The sequence below is a fragment of the Coccinella septempunctata genome, chromosome 2 (assembly GCF_907165205.1).
Source record: "Coccinella septempunctata chromosome 2, icCocSept1.1, whole genome shotgun sequence".
Taxonomy (NCBI): domain Eukaryota; kingdom Metazoa; phylum Arthropoda; class Insecta; order Coleoptera; family Coccinellidae; genus Coccinella; species Coccinella septempunctata.
The window spans coordinates 43602087-43620931 of NC_058190.1; the positions used below are offsets into that span (position 1 = coordinate 43602087).

The 18845-nt window shown below is 36.0% G+C and overlaps 1 protein-coding gene across 2 annotated transcripts in view; it reads left to right on the forward strand.

Annotated features, from left to right (window-relative positions):
* Positions 1 to 13477, forward strand: part of LOC123306899 (serine proteinase stubble) — a 52125-nt gene extending 38648 nt beyond the window's left edge. For both annotated transcript variants that reach the window (XM_044889091.1, XM_044889092.1), the window contains exons 7-9: positions 7093 to 7361; positions 9979 to 10134; positions 13020 to 13477. In XM_044889091.1, the coding sequence (XP_044745026.1) occupies positions 7093 to 7361; positions 9979 to 10134; positions 13020 to 13180 (586 nt within the window). In that variant the 3' untranslated portion in view covers positions 13181 to 13477. The remainder of the gene's footprint in view (positions 1 to 7092; positions 7362 to 9978; positions 10135 to 13019) is intronic.
* Positions 13478 to 18845: the final 5368 nt, after the last annotated feature.

The following is an 18845-nucleotide window of genomic DNA, read 5'->3' on the forward strand; positions in this document are numbered from 1 at the left end:
GAATCCAGAGCTAATTGGATATCGGCTGTAACACGATCCGAAATCCATGAATATTAAATGCGGATCCAGAAACGGGTATGACGAAATAATTATATTTCCGATGGTAATTGTCCCACGTCCATATTGTGTTACGTTATAACTAGACGCAGATCCGTTTTGAATATTTTGGGCTATTGCGAAGTGATGTACGATAGGAAAATTGAGAATTAAGTATATCACTCTTAATTATATATGCACCCTGAATTATATATTCACTCTGAATTATATTATTTTCAATGGAATAAGTCATTGCCTTCACTCACCTGAACATGCAAAATTGTAATAGCGAAACACGTTGTTGACAACTTATTCTACTGACAATCATCTAATTCTGTTTCTTCACTGCTCAAACAGTGTATGATTTCAGTACATATCTTAGAAAATAAAGGTAAATTGAAATAGTTATTCAAGTACCAAGAACGAAAAACTGCCTATTTCAGTCGAGTCTGCAAATTGATATCCAAGGCGCAGCAGAGGCTAGCAAATAGGCGAGACAATATAGACCGTTTTTTGCATATTACATTGTTCCGTCGAACTAACATAACTTTATGAAAGTTAGTACTCACTTGTGTGCTGTAAATCCAACCTGGCCAATTCCCCTATCTCTGCAGGAGTGTTATTCATATCCATATGGTTATCAATATACATTCTTTATTATAATGCACACTAATATTCAAACAACGTAATCAATTCACTCTTAAAATCTAGCAGATTTCGTATTTGTTTCTATGCGACAAACAAATCAGACGAAATGTTTTTACGGACGAAAAATAGGGACTTTTCATTTCATCATGTCATAGTCATGTCATTTTCTGTTGACCAAACTATCTTGTGTTTGTACTGATCTATTAATTTAGGTTAACCTGCTCGAAATCCAATAGCAAGCAAAAGTTCTTCAGGGCGACATGGCATTGGAAATTTATCATTTTGCTAAAAGATCTTTGTATCCTTCGGATCTAGGTTATCTTTTTCAAAAAATAATCTCCCTGTCAATGAATCAAATAATGGGGAATTCTCCTGAATTTGGGTTATCACAGCATATGCAAGTTTAAACTGAATTATTATGAGTTTCATTCATGAAATTTTCAAATGTACCGCGGAAACTACTCAAAATCATTCTTCAAACATGAGGTTTTAAAATTTAAATCGCTTCGTTTCTAGTTGACGATATGGCAACCGCGCCTACTAGAAAATATGAAAAACAATGGCTTGTTTATAAAATAACAGCTGTTGATTTACAGTCATCATAAAGATAAAACGCGTACTCACTGACGAGCCTCAACAGTAACCAGCCATAAAGATCTCATGAAATTTTACGACCTTCCTCGTTCGTCGCAGACTTCCTAGACAGCTATCTTTGTCTATCTCATCAAGATAGTGTATTTGTTGTCCTTTATTATCACAGCATATTTCAATCGATGTTGCCAACTTGTGTAATAGAAACGAAACGCTTTAAATTTCAAATACCCATTTTTATTTTCCGTTTTCAAGTGATTAAAATAATTTTTTTGGGAATCGGTTGAAATGGTTATTTCAAAATGTGACGTTTGAAAAATATTTCATGAAAAATACATGATTTTCGTATTCCCTATTATGGAATATTTAAGAATTATTGGCCTTGAAAGTCCAGACGCAGCTTAATATCTGGTCACAAAGGATCTCTGTACTTTAAATCACATAAATGGAATATAACCAAGAAAATAATTTGAGACGAAGAAATTCAAACTCAGAACTAACTAATCAGCATTCAAAATGGATACAATTATGTTCTCAATTTGTTCCATCAAATTATGAACATAGACAACTGTACAAAATTCAAATTATCTTCGGTCAATGCATAGATCTTCATACAGGGTGAGTCTTTGACTCGTACAAATATTTTAACAGTATATTCTTGAGGTCGAAAGAAACAGTTTTTTTCTGAACCATTTTTTCAACAGTTGGGTTCTCTGAATTTTTGGTAATTTTATGGTACGTTGATACGTAATGGTCGTAATGAGAAAACTAGAAGACGTGAGTGTTATCTTGTGTTCGAAAACGATTCCTCAAATAAATGAAAAACTATATTCCGAAATTCATTTCATTCGATAAAATCGTTTGTGAGATGGAACTAAAAATAACATTTTTTATCTTTTTTCAACAGCCTGTATCTTTCAAACAGAGCCTATTCGGAAAATATGGTTGGGGAAAAAAGTGTTTCTTTTGACCTCAAGAATCTACTGTTAAAATATTTGTGCGAGTCAAAGATGCACACTGTGTAATAGGTCTATAGGTCAATGTTTATTCTCAATACCAACCTGAATTCAACAAAACAAAATGTTAACTTATGGGCTATTACCACCTTCGATTTTCCATAGCCACCCTAGATATCAATAATTCGTGAATGGACTATACAGGGTTAGAACTATTTAGAGGGGGACTACAGGGATATCGAAAACCGTTAGAAATAGAGGGTAGCTTATATTGACTGAAAATCAAGATTACCATTTTTTCTTCAAACTCATCTGTTTTTGGAGATAACTACACGAAATTCGGTGTGTAGTCATAATTCTATATAGCGATTATACTGGTGTACTACTTTTTTTAATTTAAGCCACCCTTTATTTTTAACGGTTTTCGATATTCCTATAGTCAGCCTCTAAATAGTTCTAACCCTGTATGTTCAATAATGAATGAACTTTAATATTCATAGCTTGTTCAATCCAAAGAGCAGTGCAACGTCCGTATTTCCTTCATCAACATTAGCCACGTTAATTCTTTCTTTTGACGATGTTTATTGCGCCATCAAAGTACCTACCTTTGTGAATTAATCAGAGCTAAAACCTGTACATGTCCCGGCAACTTCGATATACCGCAGGCCCGTAACGAACTTTCAAATTGAATATTAACCCCAGAAGATTGCTCATTTTTCCTCTTCCTAATGGATTTGGGACATATTCAGTCGCCGCAAACGAAACAATGAGAGCTGAAAGCATGATTACGTAGATTATTCGCCAATGGGAGGAGGGACGAAACGGAATTCGAAATTTCTGTTAATACGATTTCCATCCGGGTATTTCCGTGGCGTGGAGAAAATTCAACACGTTTCACGTGAAATTTGCATTTCAGTCATTTGAACAAATGAGTAACAGCGGAAATGCAACTGGAAGTTTCAAGGGAATTGGAAGCGTTGTAACAAACAGCGAGTTGTGTCCTTGGGAAGTGATTTCAATCTACGCAGTTTTGCATGTTGCAGCCTAACAACTTCAATATAAACCTGTCGGTTTATTTAAATTGAACCTGATCAGGCAGCAGAAGAAAAAATATCCGGAAACAAGGAAAAATCCTGTCCCAGTCTTTGTTGAATAAAATCTATCAAGAAAATCATCATAACTTTAGCTAACATGCTGTTTTAATTCTTGTTTAATGTGTATTCAGCAAACTGCTCCACAAAAGGGAAGGAAGTTCACAAATTTTGAGACTGTTTCTGCAGATTACATTTTTTTTTAAATATGTGAATACTCATTCTTTTGCCCATTTCTTTCACAGTTTCAGGTACAAAATCAGTTCACTCGAAAAATTTAAAAACATAAAGTTCAGTAAAGAGTAGATCAACCACAGCCTAAAGTAGTAGGATCAATCTGTCGCCAGACTTACAGTAAAAGCCTTCTGATTTCTTGAGTGTCTATGGGAACAAGTTCTGACTACTGAGGGGCAGGACCAAATGCAGAATACCATTAATTTCCAGAGCTTCATCGACAATTCCTGCACCAAGGGGCAGAATGGCAGCATGAAACAAGGGAATAATATTGTGAATGATCTATTATATGTAAATTAGGGGATTCATGGTAGCATCAAGCAGCAACAGCTCTGTACGCCCATTGAAAAAAATCCCTCCCCAAACAGTAACTTTGCCACCTCCTTCAGGATGAGCTTCCTGAACTGACCTACAATTTATGGGCACCAGAGGTCAGGCTCGTACCACACGTCAACTATCCGAAAAACGTCCAAATCTCGATTTATCTGTGAACAATACACGCCTTCATTGATCATTACTATTCTCATGCTCATCGGCCTAATCTAGGCAAAGTTACATATGATTTGCCTAAGTGGAATCCTTCTCAAAAGTAATCAAAAATGTAGATTCATGTCACGAAGTCTTCGACGAACTGTTTCAATCGAAACCAAAACACCAGAAGCGTTCAAATGCTGCTCTTGCATGATTCGACAACTACTCAAATGCTCTCTATGGGTTGACATAGAGAGAAACCGATCTTGTGCAGGAGAGATAGATCTTGACGTTTCTGAGTTTGCTTAACATTTGTGGACCAAATATATAACAGTTTTATGAACCTGTAACCTGTAAAGACTGTTGGCAACAGCCAAAAATTCTCTGGAGAATTCTCTACAGAATTTCGACAAAAATTATTTTGAATGCAACTGAACAGTGAATTCTACCGAAAGTACGAATGTAACTGCAGCATGAATTCATAACTAAATTTTCGGATGTTGCAAACGAGCTTAAAAATACACTAGACCGTAAAATCAAGAGGATGGAAAAAATTTGACCGAATACAACCGTGATCTTATGTTCTTCGACCAATTTCGATAATTTATGGATGGATGGCAGTTACGTTCATTTGTATCATGTCCTAATATCGATTTTATGAACAGGGTGAATGATTACGTTTACATACAGGGTACCACAAAAATTGCATTTTACGCTTTAATTCTGAACATCGAGTAGTGAAATTTAAAAACTTAGTACGATATTTCAATGCCCCATCTTTTCTGAAATTACCGAGAAAAGACAGTGTTAAAGGAGATATTACTTTAATCTTATGAGACCTCCAAAACAAATTTCGTTAGCTGATAATGGAGATTATTTCCTTTAAACCTGTGGTTTTTCTTCAAGAATAGACGTATCAGTATGTCGAAAACGAATTAATCAGAAATGATATGCTCTAAAACATTTTTTGTAGCATATGATTAATTCTGGATAAAAATCAGACAGCTATCTTCAAATTCTTCGAAGAGGAAATACAATATTCGAGATTGTAAAACTGGACCCAAGAACTAGTTATTGACCTATCTTCTAGTTGAACTTTGTCCTTCAGATAACTTTGGTGCAAGAGCCGGTTCTGATTCCCAATCGTCTGTCAACTATTTACTCTCTATCCTCGAAAATGCCCAGGGGAATAATAATTCTATCGATTTTCCCGCAACGCATGCAGTGACCCACATTTTGTTGATGATAAACTCTTTTCTTCAGTTATCACCTAGTAAAATCAGTATATTACACTTGTCCTCAAAGACGAACAGCGTTTTAACTATGTTTCGTCGATTCTTACTTAAGCCATTCAAAATGTACCACTGATGATGAAGAAGGTCAGAAAAACTATATATCTAACAGTTTTTTTGACGGTATTTCTACTGGGTGATTCAAAACGATAGGAAGATTTCATAGATTTGTGCTCACTGGCATTGATAGTTTGCAGTCCAACTCATAAATTGCATAGCTACTAAAACTAGAAGTGAATTTTCGAAATGTCTTTCTTTTCTCAAAATTTGAGTTTTTTTTTCAAAAATGAAACATTATTGCAATTCGAAAATAAACTTCATACTCCTCAGTTTGGAAAAGAATTAGAGTGGTGTCATTCGCTATTCAACAACGTCGAAAGAAAATGAAGCTATTGAAACATTTTTTCTGTTTTTTCTGAAGCAGGGAAATTTTATTCCATAATTCGTCTGAACCGACTTGATAGCTCATTAAATATGAGGAATAATAATTATAAAAGACAATCAGAGTCACTTTTTTATTTATGCTCCTAAATTGTGTCAGGTTATTAAATGACACAGGCTTTGCCTTCAGTGGATTTCCCTAGATTTATTATTCATATATTGAAATTGTAACAATCTTGTAGATTCCAAAGAATATCCCTCATTATTATTACTAATATGAGAGACTGTGAAGATCACTTTCATTCCGGATATTTGAAAGGATGAAAAATTTCCCAATATGGAATGAGTCACTTTTAGGATATTTTATCAACCTAGATTCAATTGAATATTATCCGAAACCTTTTCAACTAGTAGATAATCTAAACACCAGTACTACTGCCTTTTCAAACACCTTCACAAATAAGACTGAGCCACTACCAGTAGAAGTTAATTGGTAAATATGAAGTAGTCATGGAAATTCTCATAATTTCCTCATTTTCCGAGCATCTTCTCGAATATCCGAAATGAAGGTGATCTCCAAAATCTCTCATAACCTGACACAACATAAGTGCATAAAGTTCATTTTTATATTATCAATGAAAATGAACTGCAAACTTCACCGAACTAGTTTTTCAGTTATTTTATTGGAAGAACAATTTAGAGATACGACTTATATTATATATTCTGAAACAGAAAAAAATATGGGACTGGAATATGTTAAAATAACATAGAATTTATATTTTAAAAATAAAAGTTTCCACTATATCACTGGAGTGGACTGAAAAAAACTTTGACTGCGCCACTACATTCTATATGAAAAAGTCTGTAGAATGTAACATTTGTTTTTCAATATCACTGATACTTTACGAAATAGAGACACCAGTACGAAGAGCCGAAAAATGAGTTTTTCCGTATAACTTGAAAACAAAGGAAGGTTACAGAGCTGTCATTCAATCCCATCGAATTTTGCCTACCCTGTATACATCACCATTGATCCAGTGTTTCGAAAGCAACATTTATTTTTTCACGAAATCAACATGAATAATCGAAAATGTGTCAATTATTGGAAATTTACTCAAACAGAACCGCCCCGCATTGATGGAATGAAATTATGAATTCAACCACGGATAAACAATCCACATTGCTGACAAAATACATAACACATTTTCCGTTCCGTCGATCAACATTTAACCGAGAATCTCCCCAATCGGAATCCCGGAAATATAAATTAAAAATATCGTTGCCGGAACGCAGAGATACGAACGCAACAAAAAAACATCCCCCCGAACGTATATGGCCGGGGGATGTTTGCCGGCATTCCCGACAAACAGATAATATTCGTATTGATTTCAGCGTGCCACCCAGTGACCTACTTCTGCGTTTGGGGGAGCACGATCTCTCCACCGAATCGGAGCCCTACTTGCATCAGGAACGCAGGGTGCAGATAGTGGCGTCCCATCCCCAATTCGACCCTAGGACCTTCGAATACGACCTGGCCCTACTGAGGTTCTACGAGCCCGTGACGTTCCAGCCCAACATCATACCGGTCTGCGTGCCCCAAACGGACGAGAACTTTGTCGGGAGGACAGCCTACGTCACTGGATGGGGCAGGCTCTATGAAGGTGAGATGCCGGGATTTTCCGGCGCGGATGTAGGTCTGGGCAGGGTGAGATGGATTAATTAGGTCCGACCTGAATTTCGGGGTGATTTATTATGGGATCGTTCGCGATCATCAATTTTATATATAGAGTAATGATGATCATAGGATGAAGTATGGAACCAACTACAGGGTGTCTGTAAACAAATGCGAAGGACTAAGGGAGATGATTCCTCGATGAAAATAAGCATGAGTAGTTCCTATAATTTTTTTTCGAAATCGACTTCCCTTCCAAGATACAGCCTTTGGAAGACGATGAGGAGTTGACAGTTTTTAATTGTTTTTACGGGTTCTAAAAAACAATGAGTCATAAAACTATACATAATATGAAGCAATAGGTAGATGTTATCCACACAATTTTTTAAGATTTCATAACTTTATTATTAGGGGTTGAAAATAACAACCCCTTATAATTTTCCTTCAAAAATTGTTTTCGTGGAAAAGATTTCAGAAAAATAAAATTCTTTTATGGTTTCCCATTCAATTCTGGAGAAAAAAAGCCTCTTGCAAAATTTCGATATAGTCGATACTTTTCTTGGAATAAATAAAAACTTACAAGCAGTTCTGATCTGATCAATGTTCATTTCATTTCATCGCAAAGTGTTCCTTCCATAAAATGACTACCTGCCGCTAAAATACATGCATCAACTCTCTGCCTCATAGACCTTCGTATATTACTCGTAAGTTTTTATTTATTCCGAGGAAAGTATCCACTGTATCGAAATTTTACAATAACTTTTCTTCTTTCTAATGGCTAACCATAAGAGAATTTTATTTTTCGAAAATCTATTCAATGGGTTGTTAATTCCAACCCCTAATAATAAAGTTATGAATTGTAAAAAAATTGTGCGAGTAACATCTCCTTGGTGCTTCATATTATATATATTTTTATGACTCAGAGTTCCTTAGAACCCGTAAAAAAAATTAAAAACTGTCAACTCATCATCGCCTTCCAAAGGCTGTACTTTGGAAGGGAGGTCGATTTCGAAAAAAAATTATAAGAACTACCCCTGCTTATTTTCATCTAGGAATCATCTCCGTAAGTCCTTCGCATTTGTTTACAAACACCCTGTTTAGCTATACAGGGTGAGTCTTTGGCTCGTACAAATATTTTAACAGTGAATTCTTGAGGTCAAAAGAAACACTTTTTTCTCCTTACCACTTTCTCCGAACCTGCTCGGTTTGAAAGATACAGGCTGTTGAAAAACCAAAAAAAAAGTTATTTTCAGTTCTCAAAAACGGTTTCATCGAATGAAATAAATTTCGGAATATAGTTTTTCATGCATTAGATGAATCTTTTTCGAACACAAGATATCACACACGTCTTCCAGTTTTTTCATTATGACAATTACATACTAAAAATTTGAAGAACCCAATCTTGAAACTAAGTTGGATGATGTCTAGTGAATATTTGAACGTTTGTAAAATAAAAGTATTCATCACATTTTCTCCTCTAATGCGCCGTTTTCGAGTAATTTGATGTTCAAAAATAAAAAAGTATCGGTGAAATTTGAAAAATTGGTTTCTTTGGCTGAATATAACTCTGTTTAAAAGATTCACAGGTGTGTAGTTTCACAAATTTAGCTACTTATTCTGTGGGTGATTTTGTTTTTTCAAGGGTGGCACAGCTCTTTATGGAAAATTAAAATGGCTATATATTTTTATCAGGGCCGAATCAGCAAAAATGGTATACGAAAAAACTGTTTCTTTTTACCTCAAGAATCTATATTGTTGAAATATTTGTACGTGTCAAAGACTCACTCTGTATAAATATTTTTAACACGGAAAGGACGATAGTTATTAAGAACTACGACCACTAAGATCATTTTGGTTCTGCTACACTACTTATTCGATCCTACCACCAGTGGTGTTGACAAATCGAAGGGTCTTGACTATTACCTCATGAGGTTCCAGGACAGGCTTCCTCATAAGTTTGGTTCTTGAGACATGCACACTATGTGTGTAGCTGTTTGTTTTTCCGAACCTGCATGTCCCATCCTCTTGACTTTCCATGTGGTTATGAAGATATTTGTAGCTTTCTGGTGTGAGTCAGCACCACAAATCTTGTAGATATATAGCTCAGTTGAAATAATATGAAAAAATTCAGACCTTAACCGCAGCAGTATGTAGCACTATTTGGGATTTCGCACAGTATAAAACTCCTGTCTATAAAATTCTATAATTTTCGTATGACCGGATTCTGGGAGAAAAAATATTTTTAGAGACGAAATTCAAGGGGCTGTAACTCCAAAACGTGAGTCCCCATTAAAAATCCAATTGTATTGTGTCGCCCAACAAAATGCCCCTATAGTGCGAAAACTTTCCCGGATGTTTTAGCCGAAGAGCCGGCAAAGAATGAACACTCTCGTGACTTATTGCTCGAAATTTAATTCTGAACCATATTTCCCCTAATGGGGTATATACCGAGAGAAAATGAACCTCAGGGATACTTCCTGATTAAATCTACAAGCCATGAAGTAGCAGTCACGCTCCTCCATGAGCAGACATGCCAGACACGTAACAAAAGCAGCGGGAGTCGTGAAGATTAGATGGGGAATTTTTTCATCGTTTTTACTTTTCAGATGGTCCCCTGCCATCCGTTCTCCAGGAAGTGTCTGTTCCAGTGATTAACAACTCGGTGTGCGAGTCCATGTACCGATCTGCAGGCTATATAGAGCACATACCTCACATTTTCATCTGCGCCGGTTGGAGACGAGGAGGATTCGACTCCTGCGAAGGTGAGTATCAATTTGGTCCTTCTATTTTACATTTCGCTTGAATGCGAGAAAAAAATTAAACCACAACTCTACGAGGATATATTGAAAATTTTTTAGCCTACTATAGAACAAAATTTCAATGTCAAAATATTTTATTACTCAACATATTCTCCTCTTAATTGAATACATTCATTACAGCGAACCTGCAATGTCTCTAGACCTTTAAAAAAAAATGTGTCTTCTTGCTCTGCAAACCAGAGCTCCACAGCTTTTATTACCTCCTCGTTGGAAGAAAATTTACGCCTTTTTATACTTTTTTAGTTGAGAAAAGAGATTATAGTCGGATGGAGCCAAATCTGGTGAATAAAGGGGTGTTCTAGTAATTCAAACCCTAAATCACGAATTTTTTACATGGCAACATGAGATTTGTGTGCAGGGGCGTTGTCCAGCAAAAACAAAACACCTTTGGATGCTTTCCGCTTCTTTTCTCTTCAATTTTTTTCCTTAAAGTGGTCAGTAATGTCGAATAGTAATCTCTGGTTATTGTTCTACACTTATCCAAAAAATCAATCATGACTACTCCATTACAATCCCAAAAAACTGAAGCAAGAACTTTTCCAGCAGATTTTTGGACACGAAACTTCTTAGGTCTTGGAGAACCAGAGTGTCGCCATTCCATCGATTGTTGCTTTGTTTCTGGATCGTAGAAATATACCCAAGCCTCATCTATAGTAACAATTCTGTTTAAGAAGTCTACATCGTTTTCAAATCGAGCACAGATCGAACGCAATGCTTCTACCCTTGCTCGCTTTTGGTCAACATTCAAACATTTGGGGATCCATTTTGCATCAATTTTTCCCATGTCCAAATTGACATGAACTATATGATGAACGCGTTCTTATGAAACATTCAGTGCTTCAGATATCCGTTTTAGCCCAATTCGACGGTCTGATAAAATCATGTCATGAACTGCATCGATATTTTCGGGGACTGACACAGAAACTGGCCTTCCCGATCGGTCATCATCTTCAATGGAAAATTTACCTCTTTTGAAGCTTGCAGTCCAATTTTTCACGGTCGCATACGAAGGACATTGATCACCAAGGGTATTAAGCATATCTTCGTAAATCTGCTTACCTCTTAACCCTTTTAAATACAGGTACTTGATGATGGCCTGATACTCCAATTTTTCGATTTTCACAATTTCGGTGAACATCTTCTTTCCTTTAATTTATTGCGTAACGCTGGTTTACTTTTTTGACCTCAAATTTCACACTGACACTTCTAATGAGTTATAGGTAATTCGTTGCTATGGTAACGCAATTATTTTTTTATGCATGGAAATGGTCTAGGCTAACTAGATATCAATACATCCTCGTACATACATGAGCTATCAACCAAAGCTGTGTTTGTTCTTATGGTGCTTGTGAATGAACTAAAAGTCTTTTTAAAACCAGGGCTTAGTAATTCATCGAAAGACTAAAGCCTTGTTCAGACTATGCTAGTAGTTTAGTCGTGTCAAGTCCTGACCTAACATAACCTTACTGTTATTGAGACAAAGAAGAGCATTTTTAGATAAGAAAAATTTCGATATGGATATGGAATATTTCCATTCGTGAAATCACTATTTTGTCTCATGAAATCTTGAAACTAGGGAAGAGTAGAAGGAAAAACTTCTTATTCGTCAAAAATCACTCTCCTTCAATATGGAGGTATGCTTTTTCAATCGAATACACGTTTTATCTCAAAAATCTTATTTCCAACTCTTTCTGGACCCGAAGTATTCACAATTATTATTTCAATCTTGATTTAAGCTGAACACTTTGAAATTGTATCACAAATTCATATTTTTCAATTCAGTTTTTACCAACGAAGTGATCGAATCTTTACTGATTGTTGGACTGATGGAAAACTAAATTCTTTTGTGTCCTTCTCATCGGTCCTCTGTAAGGACAACCCTGTTCTCCTAACTGCGCTCTATTCAGTTTTCCATCAATGAATGCACGTGTGTGCATTGAGATTTTGCGGGAAAACGCGATTGAGGAAAATCCCGACGGCGGGCAGAACTAACTCACCGCAACTTCTGTATCTTTGAACTTGGGGTAAATAGCGTTTCACATGTTAAATTGCATGGTTCACCTGTCAAGAGTGGGTAAGGGGTAAGGCAATTTGCTACGTGTGGTCGTCCAATTTCTAAATATTGTCGCGACGCCAGAAATGCTCCTAGATGAGTTTTGGGACGACAGAGTTTCGAGGTTGACTGAACATTGCAATGTGTGTAAATTTTGCTGACAAAATTGGGTATGTTAGACTCTGTTCTCTTTTTTTAATGAACCTCTTCATAAACGAGTTTGGTGTACTTCTTGGGTAAAAAATTTAAAAGGCTGAAAAGAAAGTCATTTATGTCATAATAAGTTCCATTTTTTGGGGCGAGAAAAGAGCCCAGTGATACAGGCTGTTTCATGTGTATGTCGATAAGGCGTATGAGATTTTTTTTTGAAAATTTGTATATCTTAGTTTGAAGTTTGGTAAGTGGATTTCATACAAGCGTTTAGGGACTTTTGTGTCCCTATCAGAGCTGTTCTTGAATCGTAATGAATAAATAATAGACCATCACATAATTCACATATGTCACACAGAATTTCATGTATTTTTTGCATTTCCTTTCATATGCCAAATTCAATGAGCTGCAGCTTCTGCTATGACAGTCGGTGTATCCAGCGTTTGAAAATCTCTCCGAATTCACAAGGGCCAGATTCTTTTAACAACCTGTATAATTTCAGCGAACTTAAATATTCAAAATTGATGGATAATGTTGAAAAAGCAAAAAAAATTTTATTCTTCACAATGAATGCTGGGAATCCTTATGAATGCTACGAATTTTTCAATCCATTTCTTCATTGCAGGTGATTCCGGAGGACCGATGGTCATCCAGAGAGAAGACAAGAGGTTCCTCCTCGCAGGAGTCATATCCTGGGGGATTGGATGTGCGGAACCTAATCAACCCGGAGTGTATACGAGAATAAGTGAATTCAGAGATTGGATTAACCAGATTCTACAGTTCTGATTGATGATTTTTCGTAGATAGTGAATGTGCCGAACTTTGAACCATTTTCTACGATACTCTACGAAATGCTATTAGGACATTTCTTTGTGATGAAAGTATTTCTTGTATGACGAACGAAAAGTGGAATGTGGTGCTAGACTTGATTGTGAATACGCAAAATCTGAACATTATTTATTGATCACTTGAAATCTCAGTAGTTGTTACGATTTGTTATTTATTACCGAAATTGATTTACTGCTTTGTGTAAATTATTTATCAAGATGCCAGAAGAAGAAATATATTTATATAGAAAAAGTTTTCAATCCCCTATTTTATCGAAGTAGAGAGGTTATCAAACTCCCCATCTCATTTTTCCCTGGAAATCCCAAGAAGTAGGTATACTGTGAGTGAAAGAGAAAACAGCGTTAAGTCTGTGACCGATGAAATAGAAACGTTTCCGATAAAACTAATTATTGAGGGTGAGTTTTTGACCCGTACAAATATTTCAACAGTAGATTCTTGAGACAAAAGAAACACCTTGTTTCACAATTTTTCCCGAATCAGCTTGGTTTGAAAGCTACAAGCTGTTGAAAACCCATAAAAAATTTATTAGTTTCATCCCACAAACAGTTTTATCGAATGAAATGAATTTCGAAATAAAGTTTTTCATTTATTCGATTATTCTTTTTCGAAAACAAGATAGCACCAACGTTTTCAAGTTTTCTCATGATGACAATTACGTATAAAAAAAACAAGAATTCAAAAAACCCAACTCTTGAAACTGAGTTAGACGCTTTCTAATGAATATTTGTAAAATGAAAGAATTCTTTGTATTTTCTCGTTTTCGAGTAATTTGATGTGCTAATATTGAAAAGTATCTGTGAAGTTTGAAGAATTGGGTACTTAGGCTGAATACAACTCTCTTTAAAAGATCGACAAATGTGTAGTGTCACAGATTTACTTAGTTATTCTGAATGTTTTTCCAAAGGTGGCACAGTTCACTAAGAAAACTTAAAATGGCTATATCTTTTTATAAGGGCCGAATCAGAAAAAAAGGTATGAGAAAAAAGTATTTATTTTGACCTCAAGAATCTAGTGTTGAAATATTTGTGCGAGATGTCCACCCTTTATAGACAGAAACCACTGATCTTTCGCCTTCACAGAATCATGTTCAGCTCAACCTTAGGATATATTCTTGGTACTTATAGTTTCTTCAAACTTTTCGTGATAATAAATTCTCTAAGTTTATTATTGGATACCATTAATCAAATTATGAAATACGTGTTTTTGGAAGGAAGAAGTGGAACGAAGCACCTGCCCATAGCGGAAGTTTAGGGGGTCACCAAGATCTCAATTAAAAAGTAATATTGTTTGAGAAAATATTGCTTCATCTAGCACACGTTGTGGTAGCTGTAGCAAGATTAGCGATAAAAAGAGATGCCACACCCATGGCATAATGGCATCAACACAAAGCAGATATTTAAACACAGGCAAACTACATTCACGTTTACAACAAAAGTAAAGATCATAACCAAAATGTTATCGCTCACTGTCTAGGTTCATCATGATCGAAATGCTTGCCTATAGTAGCATCTATCGTTTCCATCCCAATATTGAAATCAGAAAAGAAATCTATAATTCTCATTCGCCTTAGAAATCCAGAATAAAAATTTTTTGCCGACGAAAATCTCATCTTCTTTTCAAAAATCTCTTACAGCTCAAATAACCTTTAATAGAATAATTTCAAAACCAGAGTATGACAGTGCCCTGAATAATGTAATCTGACACAATCTCTCCCGAATCGTCGATCAATATTTCCAAAACAAAGGAAGGGTTTCGACGAGAATAACTTGGATTCACAATCCATCTGAAACGGTGAATAACAGAACACAACACACAACCCCTGCCTACTTGGGTTTCTCTTCCCGTTCCTCTGCAGTATTGTGGAACGTATACTGCGAAAGGAGGGTTCACAATGAAGAAGAGAATTAATTCTGGATGCTTCCCCACTCTGGAAATGAATTCTGAGTTCAACGTGAGAGCCTTGTGATTACAGTCACACTTTTAATGTCGGACTCACTGTGAGATCCTTCAGAATTACTTTTGCTCCACCGAACTTCAGAAGAATTCGATTCCTGTAGGGAACTGGGGCGGAAATCTCCATATCGAATCTTGGCATCGCGATGGAAAGGCTTGAAATAGATATTTTTGATTGGCTGCGATGATATGAAAAGGAAAATTCTGTAGAATACCGGAGCGCGAGTTTATTCATGAAGGTCATAAAAACAATAATAAGTAAAATTCCGCCCATTTCGATTGAAGTTAATTCCAACACAATTATACAGGGTGAGTCTTTGACTCGTACAAATATTTCAAGAGTAGATTCTTGAAGTCAAAAGAAATACTTCATTCGACACTGATAAAAGGATAGAGCCATTTTAAGTTTCCATAATGAGCTGTGCGTGCCACCACTAGAAAAACAAATTAACCTTCAGAATAACTAGCTAAATCTGTGACACTACATATCTGTGAATCTTTTAAATAGAGTTGTATTCAGCCAAAGTGCCCAATTTTTCAAATTTTACAAGCACTTTTGATTTTTGAACATTAACATGAAAAACTGATTTTCTTAATTCATTTCATTCGATAAAACCATTTTTTGAGAATTAAAAATAACTTTTTTTATGGTTTTTCAACGGCCTGTATCTTGTAAACCGAGCTGACAAAAATGGTGAAGGAAAAAAGTGATTCATTTGACCTCAAGAATCTACTGTTAAAATATTTGTACTCACCATGTAAGTATGCGATCTGAAAGGTCAAATTCTATATCTATTTAAGTCTAATTTCACAGTATATTTGTGTCTAAACGTGCGCATAATTTAATTTCGAGGAATATACATTTCTTCCTCAGAATTGAGATTGATTGGGTGTCTCGCTGTCTCGCGGACCCTTTTTATTCTTCTTCTTCCACATGCATTTCTTCTACGTGCCAAACTGAAGCTTCATGGCCACAAGTCGACAGAAAAAAGTCTCTACCAGTACCACCATAAAAATACAGGGCGCAAGATGAGTTTCCTAGAAAGTACCTCTGTCTTCTCGTTTCCAGAAACCCCTTGGTGTGTGAACATCAAATAAAAAGGGATGTCAGTGTTTCCTGTCTGTGACATTAGCAGTCTTCCAGAGTATCCTCTGCGGATATTCTCAGAATCTCCAGCGTGCTGACAGTTAAGCCTGCACTATGAAATAGTCCTTTTCTAGGAGGATAGACTGGTTGAAAAGAGGACCCACAATCCACACTCAAGTCTCTGTGAACAGCACAGAGGCATCGGTGAAAAAGTGCGACAAGCAGAAACCTGTTTAGTGTGAACCATAGATCTCTATTAAGAACAATAACACTATTAGAGAGCTATCTTGAGAGACCTTCAGTGTCCAAACAGTCCACTGCTATCACGCCATTGCGCTGTTCCCAAACTTTGTCTCCAGCTGTCTTCATAGCCACATCATTAACTGTCCTAAAGCCCTAATCTACTCAGGAGGATGAAGATTGAATGAATTTGATATTCCTCATCCAACGCCAATGGTTTCAAACTCTTAACTCAATCTGATATGAACAATTTCAAATAGATTCAAATCTTTACGAATCCCAACGCGTCGGCATTCAAGCTTTGGTTTGGTATGGCCTAAGCAAAAACAGATCAGAAATTAAGGAGATGAAATTAAGGGCCCCTTTCAACTCCGAATGGTCCAGATGTCAAGACACCCCCAACAAAGATCTTCATTGAAAGACATGCGACAAAGCTCTGAAGAAATTGTTGAGGCTATGGATTAACTTTTTCGAATAATGAAAAACGGAATTCAAGCCATGGTATTGCTGGGATTCCATGAGTAAGGGGAGTTAACAGGAAAAAGTTCATGACTTCATGGAAGGTCACAGAACTTCTTGATTAACCTAATTAGAGTCGTTAGGAGTTTTGAAAGTCGAGCTTAGAGAGTATTAGGGCCCTTCGTCAAATAATAACTTCTGATTCGACACAACACTTTTAATTATAAAAAAATTTATATGGCCGGAGAGATTTTTCAATGCCTGCTTCTGAGTATGATAAGAAAACAAGTTTAGGTGTGTTATGGGAAAAAATTCAAATCATAACAATTAACCGATGATATATCAGCGTATACCTTCTGTATACCAAAGGTGCATTCTTGATGGTAATAAGCCAAAAAACGTTCGAAATCTTTTTCTGATGATAATGAATATCATCCAACGAAACTCATTAATTCTGTCTACAATTTGTTAATATTGAAGCAGTTTGTCCTGAAACTCCAAACTGACAGTGGGAAATTCCAACGAAAAGAAACAATGGGACATCACGAAAAAGTGAAATTACAGATCAACCTGCAGATAACATTCGGTATACTGACACGTTTACCTCAAAATCATATTTCACATTCACCATCGGATTGTAAAAGAGCCATATTTTGATTTATTATCTGTCTCGCTAGCGGAGTGGTCGCGTCGCTATTACACGCTTTTAAACCGAACAAAAATACATCCGATGATTTATTCGGAACCACGATGTTACAGTCAATTAAGTACTCGATGTCGTTTCGAACAGTCACTCAACTTTCATCTGCAAAAACTACGTCTATTTTTGACACGAATGCTAGTTCGTGATTCATTGGACGGAGGATTTAATTGGAAAAATCACGAAGAGAAAGGATATGCCATTTGTTCATTTTATGTCCATCGATTTTGATTCAACAGAGATAATTCAAAAGGAATCGAATCTTGGTGAAGCAGAAGGAGAGGGGCAGGGTTTCACGACTCACCTTAAATAATTAATTTCACTAATGAACTGTGGAAATAATTACTGGAAAAAATTGTCAGTCCTCTTTGCAATTTCTCCGGATTTTCTGATTTGTGAATCTTTCATACCTCTGTCTTAAAGTGTACATTATTCAAAACGTTTATTTTGAATGTTAGGTACCGGTAGATTCGGGTGACTTGGACATTCCTGTAACTTGGGACAGTTACCCCCCTTGCAGATTGAGTGAAGGGACAAACTTATAAGATTTTGTAGCGTCTTTTCAGTTAGTTTAACAATTAATGCCTGTTTGCCGTGACCAGAGCTTTTAAATTGACAGGAAAAATTAACGAATTCAGGAAAGTAAAAGCACGTTTTTTTATTGCCTTATACTTTCTAGTGCCTTGTACATGTGTTTCACTTTGTGCATGTGTAATTTTTTTTCTGGATACGTGGGATATTGGGATATTAGATATGTCATGAAACAAGGTTGTTTACAAATTAAACGCCAACACGGATCTCATTAATTTATTATGTTGTTTCATAGGGTGACTTGGGACAATGCCGACTAGATACAAGCGGCGCATTGGCAGCAGGAAATATGCCGATTTTTCGCAGGATATTATTATTTGAGTTATTTCCACAAAGAAATCACTAAAGAATGAAAGAAATCAAAGTTCCCGTGTTTTGTTTAGTTTTTTTACATTTGAGTTGCAATATATTTACTTTCGCTGTAATAGGGGTTTATCATTTAATTTCTTTACCAAATTTCAACTATATAATCAAAAATTCTAATTTTTCAAAACTATACACAGTCCCAAGTTACCTATTTCATCTGAGAGTTGAGAAATCAATAGATTTTAACTTGTGTCCAAGCCTCCCAA